The 16,079-nt window shown below is 39.3% G+C and overlaps 1 protein-coding gene across 1 annotated transcript in view; it reads left to right on the top strand.

The window, feature by feature from the left end:
* The window catches only part of kiaa1549lb (KIAA1549-like b), a 128,201-nt gene that overhangs the window by 56,671 nt on the left and 55,451 nt on the right, over positions 1-16,079 (top strand). Inside the window, exons 2-7 of the mRNA XM_088334635.1 lie at positions 1,688-1,990; positions 6,436-6,882; positions 6,964-7,079; positions 11,263-11,482; positions 14,231-14,364; positions 14,504-14,672. Of these exons, the coding sequence (XP_088190761.1) occupies positions 1,688-1,990; positions 6,436-6,882; positions 6,964-7,079; positions 11,263-11,482; positions 14,231-14,364; positions 14,504-14,672 (1,389 nt within the window). The remainder of the gene's footprint in view (positions 1-1,687; positions 1,991-6,435; positions 6,883-6,963; positions 7,080-11,262; positions 11,483-14,230; positions 14,365-14,503; positions 14,673-16,079) is intronic.

Genomic DNA, 16,079 nt, shown 5'->3' with positions numbered 1-16,079 from the left:
TAAAGTTGCAGGAGGTAAATGGTTTGAAGAATTTTGGTTTGTATGAGGCAGCATGTGGTGGTTTGGAGGAGGATGTAAAGAAAAGGGTGGGTGAAGAGTGCAAGGCAATGCTAAATTGATTGTTCAAATGTAGAGTACTGCTAAAGGATGCAAAGTAAGGATTGGATGAAGATGTGGTGATTTTATTAGTGATATATGGCTTACAGGCGTGGGGTTTGAGAGTAAATAAGCATAACACCATCCATCCATCCATCCATCCATCTATTATCTGCACCGCTTATCCTCAGTAGGTTCGCCGGGGTGCTGGAGCCCATCGCAGCCATCTTCGGGCAGTGGGTAGGCGACTCCTTGAATTAGTTGCCAGCTGGTTGCAGGGCACATGTGGACATACAACTAACTTACTCATTCACACCTAGGGACAATTTGAACCAACCAATTAATCTGACATGCATGTTTTTGGAATTTTGGAGGAAACCCGAGTGCCCGGAAGACACCCTCGCAAGCACGGGGAGAAAATGCAAACTCCACACAGGGAGGTTTGATCTCATGACCTCGAAACTGTTCAAATGATCACCTTGCCCCTTATCGGCCCATTGGTGAAAAAGCATCCCATATCTTAGGCTCTGTCAGAGCAGGTGGCTAAACGGCAGTATCCAACACCTCAGCGAGAATTGGCTCCCGAACGCGGGTTAGCAGAAGATGAGATCTGCAAGAACGTCAATTTCTGTGGGTTTAAAGACACGCCCATTTTATTAAATATCATATAAAATCCAATAACACGTTTGCAAACTCTTGAAGAGTAATTGACTCAATTGATAATCTCTCACTACCGTTTTAGTCAGAAAAAAAGTACAATGAACCTTATGTGGATTTTCAGTTCAAGAAGGTCAAAGCAACACTGCACCTGACAGCTAAATAGTTGTCCTTTTAAATCATATAATGTGCTGTGACAAAGAGTGAGCTGGATGCACTTTAACGTGCTGAAGGGGTTGGATGATTTTCACAGAGAAGCCACTAATGGATCCGTCAGTGATTGGATGTGAATAAAAATGCAGAATGGGACCAGCACTGGAATAGTTATGACACTGAATTGGCCAATTGTCTCCTGCAGAGTTTGGAGCATTAATGTAATTTAGATGACATTTTTTTCAGAGGCGAAAAGATGATCCACTATGGTCAAGTTTTATTGTGACTGGGCTGGCAATTGTGGCCAAAAATATCTGTCTTTGAGGGATACGCAAGTCTAGAACTGCTAATATGAAGTAAACATTTTTGACTGGTAAACTCGTTTGGTCATATTTATGTATTATTTATTATTTATTTGAACATATCAAATTAACAAAGGATGGACTTTAAAAACGGTATATTTTCCCATAATATATATTACCCTAAAGTAATTTTTTTGCATTTGTCTGAAATGGCTTTCTCACACTGAAAGGAGAAGCCCTCCCATTTTGTTTTACTACTGTAGAATGAGCATTAATGACAATAAATACCATTCATTGAACTGCAATTCTGTGTTCTGTGTTTTAATTGTAGGTCGATAGTTCTTATTTTCTTACAGTAGTACGTATTATATGTTAATTATATAGGGCTGATAAATAAATGTTTTCGCTTCATTGGTTTTGACTCATTAACCCAGTTAACCTTGGTTAACCTTATACCTGTATTGCCTTATATATTCCAGGTGCAGAAAAGAAAACCTACCATGCCTCCGGCTTCGACGCCGCACCCCCTGCCGCTTCCGCTCATCCTTTGGTTGAACGACGGGTGCCTTTGACGGTGCCCCGTTCAGAATCTGAGGGGCAAGGCCCGACCGGTCTTCCTGCCTTTTCGTCTGTCTTAACCGTCATGGCGGAAACTGTCAAACACCCGGACAGCCTTGGTCACAGTCGTACTTACCCGACACTTTCTACTGCTATCAACATCACCCAATGGCCTTCAAGCCGAGATTCAGAGGCGCCGTCTTCATTGTCCCCAGGAAGTTCATGTAAGAGCAACCACACTATCTAGAGTGGTAACCCTTCGGTCAATGTGCTGCCCTTTAACCACAGAATTGTAATTTTCATTGGCATATATTTAGGGCTGCAACTAACAATTATTTCCATGAAGTATGGAATTAGTGGATTGTTTTATTTGATGAATTGATGACTTGTCATTTTTATAGAACACATTTTTAATTTCCTCCCCTCTATTCAACTATTGAAATTTGGTACGCATATAAAAATAATGCACAAAACGACAGAGTATTGTATAATTTAAAACAATAGAAATCCAAGTGTTTGTAAAATAGCTTAACATTAAACAAAAATACATACAAATATATGTTATACATCTGCAAACATGTAAATTACTTTTTTTTATGACGAGCAAAATAAAGAGGGGCAAAATCAGAGGATAATGCAATTAATTAATTAATGAGATCAAGAGGCCCATGGGCATTTTAAACATTTTTATCCTTTTGCACATGTTTTCCTTTTTAATCTGTTGTACTTGCATTGAAAGGAGAAGCCATCCAATTTAATTATACTTTTATAAAGACGATAAAGGCCATTAATTTATTCATGCATCAAAATATGGTTTCAAGGTACCCTCTGCCGGACCAAAAGTCTACTAGACCAAGTGTAAGTCACAAAACATATATTATTACATGAACATGTATCGGTGCTGTGAACCAATGCCAAAAGTCTACTAAATGTCATTTAATGATGACAAGTGGAGAAATTTCGCCCTAAGTGCCCGATATCATATTATCCTGACATAATGGATAAAATATTCGGATGAGTGCACACATTTCTTAACTAATATCTCACGTCCACCAGGACTTGACTTTTGTGTCAGATTAATTCCACAGACACAGTAATGAAGTCATAAATGTGAAGCGAGAGAAAGTCGAATGTCTTTTTCACAAAAAAAGTACACCGAGTAAAGTTGTTTCGAAGGATGATTAAAATGGAAGGCCAATCCTGCCATATGTAGAAATAAATGGCGTAAATATACCTACACTTTTTTGCCATCCCAAAAAAATTCCTGCGGTACTTTTTTCACGACCAGCCCTTTGTGACTCCTTGTTTAAGGCCAATACAAATAAACATGACTTGACTTACTCTCGGAGTAGCCACCCTTCTTAGAGCCCTTGGAGTGTGTGCTTGAGAGCGCTCCCCCTGTGGTTCCCTCCTACTGCTGGGGGACAATGATAGTGAGACATGGAAGGGAGTGATTGGGAAAAACGGCCCCACCCTAACCCATCGTTATTGGACTTCTGTGCCCGCCATGGCTTGTCCATAACGAACACCATGTTCAGACATAAGTGTGTCCTAGTGCCAAGTGCACATAAGGACACAGAAAAGGTGTTCTTATGTGCACTTGGCACTAGTACACCCTGGGAAGCAGTTCGGTGATCGACTTTGTAGTCATTTCATGTGACCTGCGGCCACATGTTCTGGACACTTGGGTGAAGAGAGCGGAGAGGCTGTCAACTGATCACCACCTGCTGTTGAGTTGGCTCCAATGGTGGGGGGAAATCCCGGTCCGACCCGGCAGGCCTGAGCGTGTTGTAAGGGTCTGTTGGAAACGGCTAACAGAATCTCCTCTCAGAAAGAGTTTCAATTCACACTTCCGGTAGAACTTTACCCATATTTCGAAGGATGCAGGGGACATTGCGTCCGAGTGGACCATGTTACGCGCTTCCAACGTCGAGGCGGCCAATTGGAGCTGTGGCCTCAAGGTAGTAGGTGCCTGCCTTGGCGGTAACCCTTAGACCCGTTGGTGGTCACCGGCAGTATGGGATGCTGTCAAGCTAAGGAAGGACTATTATCGGGCCCTCCTGGCCTGTGGGCCTCCGAAAGCAGCTGGCAGGTATTGGCTGGCCAAGCGGAATACGGGTAAGGCCGTGGAAGGGGACTTTTGGACGGCTTCAAGGAAATGATGGTCCATTATCCAGCGTCTTAGAGGGGAAAGTGGTGTGCTATCAACACTGTGTATAGTGGAGATGAGGCGCTGCTGACCTCGACCCGGGATGTTGTGAATCGGTGGGCAGAATACTTCGAGGACCATCTTGATCCCACCGACACGTCTTCCTCTGAGGACTCCTCCCTCGGGAGTTGTTCTGGGCATGTCCCACCGGCAGTAGGACCCGGGTACAACCCAGGACCCGCTGGAGAGACTACGTCTCTAGGGTGAGCTGGATGAAGTGGCTGGGGTTAGGGAGGACTGGGCTTCCGTGCTAAGGCTGCTGCTCCCGACCCTACATAAACTGAAGATAATGGCTGAATGTATTTGTATTGTCTATTTATGTATTACATGATTAATTTCTGTTAATTTATTTATATGGCACATACACTGGAGATCGAAATTAGAGAACAATATACAAACAATTGAATAATTTGAAAAAAAATGCCATCTTCCCTGCTCAATATAAGGACACTTTGTTGAGTTATACCATGCTACTTCAACACTTTTTTACAAAATGGATAAAGCACTACATAAAAAACAGTTTTTTTACCAAAAATGCACTAATCAAAACTAGAGAACACTTTCAGGTGCCTTTCACTAAATGGTGCAAATCTAGCACATATTACTAATTTCCTTGATTATCTGGCAAACCCTGTTTAGCTGGCATTCCTACTGCCAGTTTCAGTTACATTGCAAGATAGTGGGCAGTCTAAAGTGTCTGAAAACCTCTGGCAGAAGGTTGTCCAGATCAGACATAGCAAGAAAAGTTGATCGTCCCCACTTTGGAGAAAGACTGAACCCAAAGTGTGTAAAAAAGTCAGTCTAAGGCAGAGGAGGAAGTGTTATGGTTTGGGGCATGCTTTCTACAGCAGGAGATGGGCCTGTTTTCCAACTACATTGCCAAGTGAATGCAAATGCGTATCAGGATGTTCTTCAACATCACATGGTACCACTGAATCTGTAGTCTTCATGTCCCACAACAAAATGGGTAAAAAATATATTTGAAGGTAAAAACATTGTATAAATCACATGGGCAGCCCAGAGTCCTAATTTCAACCCAATAGAGAACCTCTGGAAAATCCTTGGTGAAAAACTTATGGTCAAGAAACCAACTTCAATCACCAAGGAGGTCTAAAGAGGAATGGACCAAAATCACATGAGAGCAGTGTGAGGGACTACTATCCTGTGGCCGCAGATGTTCTGAAGTCATTCGTAGCAAATGCCTGTACACTTCTTACGAATTGCAGACTGTTGTAACCTTCAGAATTGTTATTCCATGCCAAAGTCATTGTCGTTCTCTATTTTGGATCAGTGCGTTTTATGAAAAATATTTTTTGCGTAAAATGCCTTCAGTCATTTTTTGTTTTGGTACCGATAGCATTTAATTTAACTGTGGAACAGTGAAGATGGTAATATTTGAAAATTATTTATCATTCTTATAAGTCGTTCTTTAACTTTGATCTTGAGTGTATATTTAGGTATTTATTCAATCCTATATGTCAACATATGGCATCGTACCTTCTTATGCAATTGTTTTTCGGGTAAAGAAAAACACACAGGTACAATGTAGTAAAGAAATCAAAAGCTCACTAAAATGAACCTCAACCTAGTGTGCTTGTCTCCCAAATAGCTTGAAAAACATTAATAGCGGTGGCACCACAGATGATGGGCAACATACGGAAGCACTGAGGTATTAAGAGCTATTTTTAGCTTTGGCACAAAAGTAATGGCAGCACATAGAAAGTGGAGCACCACCAAAGATAAACCATTTTTAAAGAAATACCTTTAATCAGAAAATACGTAACCCGGCCTTAAATAGAATTTAGCGGCAGATGGCCCAATTAGGTGAACATTAAAATTGGAATTAGTGTATAATTAGTGTATTTGCTACACAGTGTTTCATTTTCAGAAACGTGTACATGTTTTAATAATTTATTTTTCCTTCATTCTGTTAAAACGTGATACTTAAATTTGAGCAACGTGGCAAATGGCAGACAATTTTACTTGTTTCAAGTATTTTTTCCCATTAATTCAGTGAAAAAAGCAATCAGTTTTCTTCATTTAGTTTGAAAAAAATCATTACATGGGCGATATCAGATAATTCTGCTGATTTATTTCTCGTTTTTTTTTGCTTTTGCTTATTCTGGTTAGCTTACTATATAGCTAACATGAAATCCTTAATTAAAAAAAACCTTAAAGCTAATTTGCTATGTGCTTTTTTATAGATTTTATACTGATTGTTTCTGATGTTTAATGTTTTTCATTATTTTATATTGGGAAATTTCGCTTGTTACGCCAGCAATTCAAGGTTTGAGCACGATCCTGGAACGAATTAAGCTTGTAGGCAGAGGTATAAGTCTATTTGTTAAAATCTCAGTTCTTTTTGCTGTAGTAAGTCTGTAGTTTTCAATATAACAGCCTTTCATACTTTTATCACCAAATTTGACGTCAACCTTATCCCCAACGTTTGTCTTCTCACAGTGTCGGGGAAAGACCCTCTAACTCAAGTGTCTGCTCCCAAAGAAACCCAACTGGCTCCCTCTAAACCCCCTGGAATGACTGAGAAGGCATCTCAGGTATCAACCCCAACGGTCCAACAGGACACCACAACAGCCTCCTTGAAGCTCCACACAACAAGCATGGCTGCTAGTGCCACGACAAGGACACCCCCCTCTTCGACGACTTCGCCAAGACTAACCACCACGCAGTCAAACCCCGTAACCTCGACCACGTCGGCGACTGTAACCTGGAAAACCATCACCACCACAACTGTCAGGACTCCATCTACCAGAAGAATATTCATCCCCCCGATTTTCAGGACGGGCCTTGCGAGGGGAGGCACCACCGTCTTTGTGTCACCGTTCACCACCACCACTGAAGCTCCACCTCCGCTGTGCAATATCACTGAAAGAATGTGGGTGAAAACAGGTAAACATGGCCCTGCTCCATTAGGATGTCAGCGTTCGTGTCTCTGTTTATTGTTTTCATGTGAATATTCCTGTGTTGTAGTTGTGTCCATCTATGTGAGGAGGAACAGGCTGGACAGCATCCAAAGGCAGAATTTACGCCGGGGTCTTAGTCAAGGCCTCCGGAAAGCTCTGAACGATAGCTCAGTACAAGCACAGGTTTGATTGCTTACTATTTGAAATATGCTTTCTTTATGCTATGGATTGAGATTATTTATAATCCATCACGTATACATTTGGGTACACTGTAATCAAATAATAATCAGTAATGCTACTTTCAAATACATCAGAATATTAGCTTTGAGGGTGGTTGCAGAATTTTTTTTTAAAGAAGGTAAACGACTTGTTTTTAACCATTACCTCTTTTTCCTGGCATATTCCCTCTGGGCACGGTCACGACCAGGTCACTCAAGTAGAGCCTTTAACTGAGAAATTAGCTATTTCAATGGCATATTCACTTGACAGCAGGAATTAAAAAGAATTGTGCCACTTAATTCATATTCCATCAACATATTAATATTCAGAAAGCAGTGTTTATTTAGCAAAAAAAAAACAAAACAAAAATATTGCTAATATTAAATTATTTATTTGAATTTTTAGATATTCTAACTTGTGTTTCTAGTCAAATAAAAGCTTTATGCCTACAATAAGCATGTTTCTCTCAGCTAGCAGATAGTAGATTGTTTTGCTCATTTTAAGTATAAAAATATTTCTTTAAAACAATGATTTTAAGTACGATGAGCTGGACAAAAATTTTAAAGGTTTTTTTTGTTCACAAAACAAGAAAAAAATACACTAGATTTAAATACCTAGAAGGAAACAACATTTGTCATGTCTTATCTGTTTTGCTGATTCATCCACTTGGCAGAAAACATTTATTTCGAAAATAATTTTTATTTTAAGATACTCAATCCTGTTTCTCCAATGACTAGCCCCGTGACTTTGGGAAGGGGCGTCCTCCCTAGGACTGGGAGATTGTTAGGTCGAGCCTCGGCTGAGTCATACTCCAGACTCATAACATTGGTTCCCATTGTCTCCATGCTTGGCGCTCGGCATTGAAAAAAGGAGGATTTGGTCACATTCTTACTCCCAACATTAGGTGTTGCGAAACGTTGGTTGGGTATAACTATCATCAAATTATTTACTGTGCAGAGTCGTACAACTGTATGGGAGCTGACTACTGGTGAGATGGGATAAGGCCAGGAGAAAGAATTTAGTTTCCCCAATTAAATAGGTTCACCAATTATCAAAATAAGCTAAATGCTCTTATATTCTTATAGATTCTAAGAATCATTTTCCACCAAAATTAAGAAAGGTACATTCAGATTAATGATAATTAATCCATCTGTTTGATGAGAAAAATGCTAATTTTGAGAAGAAAATTCCTTTTAGGCATCTAAACAACTTCAGCTATTCTTAATTCAGAAGAATTACACATAATTACAGTCCAATCACATTTGTTTGGATAGCCCTTAATCACAGTGCCTTAAAGGGCGGCAAAGGCTAAAATTGTGGTATTTACAACATCCTTTGAACTCAAACCTACAGGGAAAGAGAGAAAAAAAACAGCATGGAGAAAATTGTAAAACATTGACAAGTCAAAAATAACATGAGCACATTTTACACAATCACTGAATTATATTACGGTTTGCAAGGTTTAGAGCAATGTTTCACAAGAAGTCACAACAATGAGCAGGACCAACAATGAAATGAAATGAAATGATCTGCATTTATATAGCGCTTTTCAAGTCAATGACTTCCCAAAGCGCTTTACAATGTGCTCCACATTTCCCAATAGCGGCCTTGCAGCCATGAAAGGCGCTAACCTGCTTATTGGGGGTATTAGGGGTTCAGTGTCTTACCCAAGGACACTTCGACATGTAACACAGACGGGCCGGGATTCGAACTGGGATCCCTTGATCCCAAGACGAGCACTCTACCTCCTGAGCTACTGCCGCCACCAACAATCGACAACTGAGTTTTTTCGGGCTGAAGGTGAAAAAAAAAATGATATTACATCTGTTTTTTCAAATCTCAGCGAGGCAAGCTTCCAATAGCCGATACAGTAAGGTGTCATCTGTACAGCAATAAAAACCGTTATTATGCTTATGGATATCACCAAGAAGAAGCATATAAATACTTAAAAAGAGAGGACCATTTTCTGAGCCCTGTGGAATGCCATATTGCCATAACTAACACAATGTGAGTTGAATTTTAAATTTAAGGTGGATAAGTGCCCAATAACCATTTGTACTTATTACAATGATGTTCTTCTGTAAAGACCCCTCACTATTTCTTAACAATGTTTGATGTTTCCCTTGACACACATTTCGAATTTGACTCACTCAAAATAAAGTGGACACTTTGACAGAGGATCCTCATGTAGGCTATGTGACGACTAATATAGAAATGAGGTTGAGTGATTGCATCCCACAAGGCGGAGGGTGATGAGGTGTGGGGTATAAATGAGGTATGCAGTAATCATCAAGCTGTCATATTTTGACACATAAAATTGTGAAATTAAAAAAAAGGTAGTGTCGTGCCTTGTGTTTGTTAAGCGTGCATTGTGAAAGTGACTGAACTCTTTTTTTCACGTCACTCAATTCAATAATAAAACCAGATGGTATGGCCTCCTCTGCAAGCTAGCATATACATATTATGAATTAAAACCACTGTAATGGTTTTTATCCTACCTGTCCTACCTGAAGGTCAGCCAGTGTGTGCTGAACATCTCCTTGAACGTCGCCTTGCCTCACTTGCACCCACAGCGCAGGATCTTCAGGTTTCTTTTAGAGGCTCTGCTCTCTCACTGGTTGAAATGAGAGCTGCTTGCAATGCCTTGTGGATTTATTTTTAACTTAAAAACAGTCAGAATTTAGGTAAATATTGATGTTACATAATAAAAGTTTTGGTTGGAAAGTGATTGATTTCTATGAATCATTTCAAGTATATTTTAAACATTCCATAAAACGAGCAAAAGTATCTGAAAAAAAGAAGATGATGTATATTTTTCCGATTTTAAGAAATGTCATACCCAAAAATACTGTCAATAAGCATACACTTGATAAGAAAGTTTTTCTTATTATAAAAGCATAGCTTTTCTAATTTTACGAGAAATACGAGTCAAAATGAAACCTAATGTAAGTTACATTTTTTGGCCTTTTTTAGGTTCAACTTATATTTAATTTTTTGTAATATGTATGTAGTAAAATAATTTGAAAGAAAATCTTATTTTCAGTGTTTTCAGTTGTTGTTTTTACAAGAGATTAATGGGTACACTTTTGAACATATAACCATTTATAATTGCAATATTTCTTTTTCAACAAAGTTTACTGACCTCCATAAATGGAGCCCCATTTTTTTATAATGAATCAAAATGACAGCTTTCCGTCAGAACAAAAATCCATAGGTCAAAATTTGATTAAGAATGAAATGTAATAAGGACTAATGAAAACAAATCTGCATTATTGGTCAGAACACACATGTGGGAATTTCTTTTGTTACAAAACCACCAATCTACCATCAAACAAATCAGTACTTTTTGGGAGTCTCAATAAATAATAAAAACATTTTAATGACAGCGATTTACTTGATGATAATACTTGTTTTCTAATATTTTGGACAAATTATAAGTCAATGCTGTACCAAAATTATTAATAAATTGGGTTCGCTACAATGTTAATGCAAGATTTGTTTTCAAATCAAGGAAAAAAAATCTGATTTGTTGATTTACTGACAAAATAGATTAACAAAATAGTAATGCCTACCTTTTTTCTAGCCCTAATCAACTTTTACTATAAGACTTAGCCATAATAAAAAAATGATCAAATTGGTTGGATCCCTTATCCACTAGTTTCGTACCATTTCCTGTGGTTTGTCTCGGGTAGTGCAGCCCAATGGTGCCCGGCACTCTCCACGGCAACATCACTTATAGGATTTCAGAAGAAAGCCATTAGAATTGTAAGGTGCATTAGTTTATATGCCGTTGTCATATGGGAAAATTGTCTTTGAAAGTCCTCAAAAAGTGCCTGAATTTGGCCATGAAAAAGGTGTACTAACCCTAAATGTAAATGAAATGTCATTTCTTTGAAATGCCAGTTTTGTTTTCTTGTTTTGATTCTGAATATATTTACGGAACAGGGGTAGGCACTTAAGAGCTTCGACTTCAACCCACTCCCTTGGGGCACATGTTAAAGTACTGTATTATCGTTATGTATAGCTGTTTGTGCTGTTTAGTTTATTGTTTCCTTCTTTTAATTATTGATTGATGCTGTTTTGTGTGTGCTGTGCCTACATAAAAAGCCACAACAAACAAAAGATACAGATGTTGTAATGTTTTCAGGTGGAGACGGTATTTGGTTCACCAAATATGACGGTGGCATATCACGTAACTGGACGAGAAATGGTGTATGTGCCCTCCATGGTGCTTTCTGGCTTGGACGCGTACGGTCGGGATAAGCTGATTGCGGACCTGCGACAGTACCTCCCCATGGTCACAGCGCTCCCTATGACCGTTGCAACATGGAAAAGCAGCCCGGCTCCTGCCTTCCAGCTCAAAACAGGTTTGGGAGAAATATAGAAAATAAGACCAGCTTAAGAACTTCTGCTTAAGTAGGTACTTATCAAAATAGTGTGGCGCTCGTGCATTGAAATCTAGAGCAGTGTTTTTCAACCACCGTGCTAGGGTACACTTGTGTGTCGTGAGACCTCTTATATTGTGCCACAGAAAATGTCATCTTTGCAAAAAAGCTATCTGTCGGCCATCACTGCTAGCCGGCAAACTCGAGGGCGTTGTGGTTTAGGGTCGAAACTCCCAGTGACAGTTGGATAATATCTCCTCCTCACTATTTGAGCGACTGCAAAGTTAGCACTGATGTTAGTGTATGCAATAGTTTTCTTCAAGTAGTCATGTCATGACCGGAACCAGCAGTGGACCCAAATGCGTTTCACACAATGCTTTATTAAGGGATCTGGGAAGTCAGGGCGAGAGGAAAAAGACAGTGATCTGCCACTCGCTGAGCAGGAGGAGCAGGAAGCCCTTGCGACCGGTGACAGGTGGCAAGTAGGGGTAGCCGGGACAGGAGAACGAAGCATGGTCGTGGATCGGAAGCAGGTCGGGTAGCCGGGAAAGGAGAATGGAGCATGGTCGGGGATCTGAAGCAAGTCGGGTAGCCAGTACAGGAGAACGAAGCGTGGTCGTGGTAGCCGGAGAGGATCAGGAAGCCAGAGACAGGGGATCAATACAGGAAACAGGGGACAGAATCAGGCAAGATACAGGAACAGGTCGGGATCAAAACGGAGGACAGAGTCAAAAATGCTTGCCTAATCAGGGAATGAGTGGCAGCTTGGGCTTAAAGAGTGAGCGCAGGTGAGGGTCATTACCAGGCAAGCGACAGAATCGTGACAGGTCAGCCGAAAAGCTGTAGCATTCCTCGATATCAGTAGGTTGTAGAGATTACTTTTTTTCTTTTTATATACATACCTGCTCATGGATAAAGATTAACGTAAATTACAAGCCACTTTGTTCCCTACATTTTAAATACTGTGGCTTTGAATATCTTTTTTTAAATTTTATTTTATCTATTTATTTTAAAACCTCAATATCTTTGCGTGTAGATAGCTGAGCAATACTTAAGAAAACGGCAAGCACACACATACGCTAACACCTGGTTGATGTCTCGAAACAGAGAGAAATTAGTTCATGTTTTTGCCAACATTATTTATATAATACATAAGAGGAGCAAAACAGAAGGTTTGACATAAGTACTTTGTTCAATATTCACAAGGTACTCACAGTATTTGACTTTGCCCATCACAAATCAAGTCCTCAATTTATACATCTGAATTGAACAGCAGGGGAAGTTACCCATCAAAAAACGCGACGCTTTTTTCTTGGTATCGTCGGTGTCAATGTCAGGTCACTGTAGTTTCCTTTAACCCTCGAGGAATAATGACAAGCTAATGTATTTTGGTCCATTACCGCACTTACCACCAATGACAAGAAAACCCAGAAAGACACGTCTCGTTTTCTTTTTGCGTAGAAATAATTATGTGCTAAATTTTGTAATCACCATCTTCAATGGTCACATGATCTGAAAAGATGTGAGTTGGGCAAATGAGTGAGGGGACCGCACAGCTGAAATCGCCACCAACTTATATAGTCAATTTAGGCAATATGGTAATTTAAGCTCAAGAAACATGAAACTGGTGCCATTAATTAATTTTAAAACATGTTTGACGGTGAAGGTGGCACAGCGGGTGAGTGGTTAGAGCGTCCGCAGCACAGTTCTTAAGTCATTGGATCAAATCCAGCTACTAGCCTTCCTGAGCGGAGTTTGTATGTTCTCCCAATGCTTGCGTGGGTTTCCTCCCACATTCCAAAAACATGCATGTCAGGTTAATTGGCTGATTGAAATTGTCCCTAGGTGTGAATGAGCGAGTGAGTTGTCTGTCAACGTGTGCCCAGCGGCTGTCTGGCAAACAGTTCAGGGTGTCCCCTGCCCACTGCCCGGATTTGGCTGGGATGGGCTCCAGGCGGTGCAGATAATCGATGGATGGATGGGATTGACAGACAGTGTGCACGGAGATATTTTACTAACAATTAAACGTATGCCTTGGCTCAAATAAGGTTCAAAACACTGATCTAGACAGTTATGAGAACTTTTTTTTATTGCTACGGTACAATTAGTAATTTCACCATGGAGTATTTTTCATAATGGCAAAAATGTAATAAAGACTTACCTTAGGATATTAGTTAGTTCCCTTTCTGACCATAATTTTATTCTAAACATCTAATTACAAAAACCAAAACAAATTTAGTTGAATCCAGACAAATTTTTTTTGTTAATAAAATAAAATCCTGATAAAGTACTTTTACTGTGAGAAACCAATTCATACCAAGAGTGGCCAGATCTTACATTAGTTGATTGCCTAAAGGTAAGGTTTTTGCTTGGATATCAAAGACAAATTATCACATTTTTGTAATACATTTTGATATAAAGTACACCTCACCCTGCACGGAGAAATTGATGGAATAGAAACGGACGTAAAGACCACTCCCACCTTTTGTATACATGCTGACAGAAAATTGACAGACTAACAGACCATGCCCCACCAACTTAACCATCATTTTATTTCTTAGGTTATGCAATACTATACAGTTTTTCTCTTTTGTGAATGAGAATCCACCTGAATTCCATTGTTCAACTAGAATTACTGTACATATCCATGAATCCAGAGTCAAGAGTCAAATTGAGACCCAGGTTAAAATCACAAAATTACAAAGTTCACACCTTCTCTTTCCTCTTTAGTTCTGCAATTTGTGGGCTCTGCCGATGATCCACGCTCCTGTCAGTTTTCCCAAATGATGGAAGAGAGGCTGGAGAAGGTCTTTTCTGAAGCACAGGCCAAAGTGTGTAGTGTCAACAGCAAACTGGCTGTGCAGGTGAGGGAACTATAATTAAAAAAAAAAAATTGACGTAAGTTTGAAAAAAAAAAAAAAAAAACATACGCTCACGTGCTTTTGGATAAGTTCCCTTAATGTAATTTTCTGTTTCCCTCCATCTTAATTTGCCTGCGCCCAGATGCTGAGTGTTTCGCAGTCTGCTGGGTCTTCTGCTGTGTCCTTGGTTTATTGTGTGAAAAATGGGACTGTCTTCCTTAACGGCACCACCGCCTCAAACCTCCTTTGTCAGCTGTCCTCTGAGTTGGTGGGCTACTTCCTTTTCTACCCCCCGCTGATTGTCGCGGAACGTAAGTCACAATTTGGCACATGAAGTACATGTAATGCAATTTCATGGCGCTTTTTCATTCCTCAAGATTGATTCCTGTTGTAAACGCTTAACCCATGTGTAACAAAGCATGCCATTGAATCACTTTTGGGAGCCGTCCCTTTATCTCGATGTGCCCACTACTTTAACCTCAATGTGACCTTGCATCTTAAAAGTTGGCTTGCAAAGGTTATGTTTTGCATAGGGAAAGAAAAGCAAAGATGATAGAATCTGCATAAGCCTAAACAGCATTCCAGTCAAGACCCAGTTTGCTTAGAACTGGATGCAAAATTCTGCAGTTTAATAAGAGCACATTTTTTTAAGAGCAAAAGGGTATGTTTTATTTAGTTCTATAATAAAACTGACCTCATCTACAAAATTCATGTATCTGCAGTCAAAGCTAGGACTTGTCTGTGATTCACACACAAATGCCTTTGCCCGGAGGGGGGACATTGAAAGAAGCACACAAACTGTATTGTTTTGCATTTATATATTACAGTAGCTATTGAAATCTACCACAAATGGTTCTGTGTGGCAATGGGAACGCACATATTTCTCACTCCACTGAGCTATTTGGAATAATGTGCCAAATAAGAGGGACATTAGATTCTGTTGTGTGGACAAATTGTTTCCTCATGCAAAATAATTGCAAGCTTATCGACAACCTCAGCAATGTTTTGAATGGGAGGCTTTAATCTCTGTACTTTGTGGTGGTCTCAAATGCATTCTGAATCAGGACCTTTATTGCAAGGAATGATGGTTATGTAGTATTTTCAATACACTTGGGTTTAAATTAAGTGATTTGTATTAAATGCATTTTTTAATTTCAATTTTCATGATGGCAGATGCCATTGACATATGCCATTTTGTTAACATCAACCGTGACAATATATTTGGAGTGTGTTAATGAGCATTGAATCAACATTAGTGAACAACGTTGCCTACAAACAGTTTTGATGCCAAGAAGACTGCAAAGTCCACAAAAAGAATACAAATGAATCCATCTTTCTATCTATCTATCTATCTATCTATCTATCTATCTATCTATCTATCTATCTATCTATCTATCTATCTATCTATCTATCTATCTATCTATCTATCTATCTATCTATCTATCTATCTATCTATCTATCTATCTATCTATCTATCTATCTATCTATCTATCTATCTATCTATCTATCTATCTATCTATCTATCTATCTATCTATCTATCTATCTATCTATCTATCTATCTATCGAAATGAAATGTTTTTTTATTGAAGGTATTGTTGGATACATTAATCAAAACATGACACACAAAAAAAAAACCTAATGCTGAGAGTGAGCATGGCCAAATATGGTCACCTTACGCCCCCTCCCCTAAGAAAATTTGACAAATCTATTTCTGCCA

This window comes from Urocampus carinirostris, chromosome 4 (assembly GCF_059441175.1).
Source record: "Urocampus carinirostris isolate Australia breed hairy pipefish chromosome 4, RoL_Ucar_1.0, whole genome shotgun sequence".
Lineage (NCBI taxonomy): Eukaryota > Metazoa > Chordata > Actinopteri > Syngnathiformes > Syngnathidae > Urocampus > Urocampus carinirostris.
This window is presented reverse-complemented; position numbering and strand designations above follow the sequence as displayed.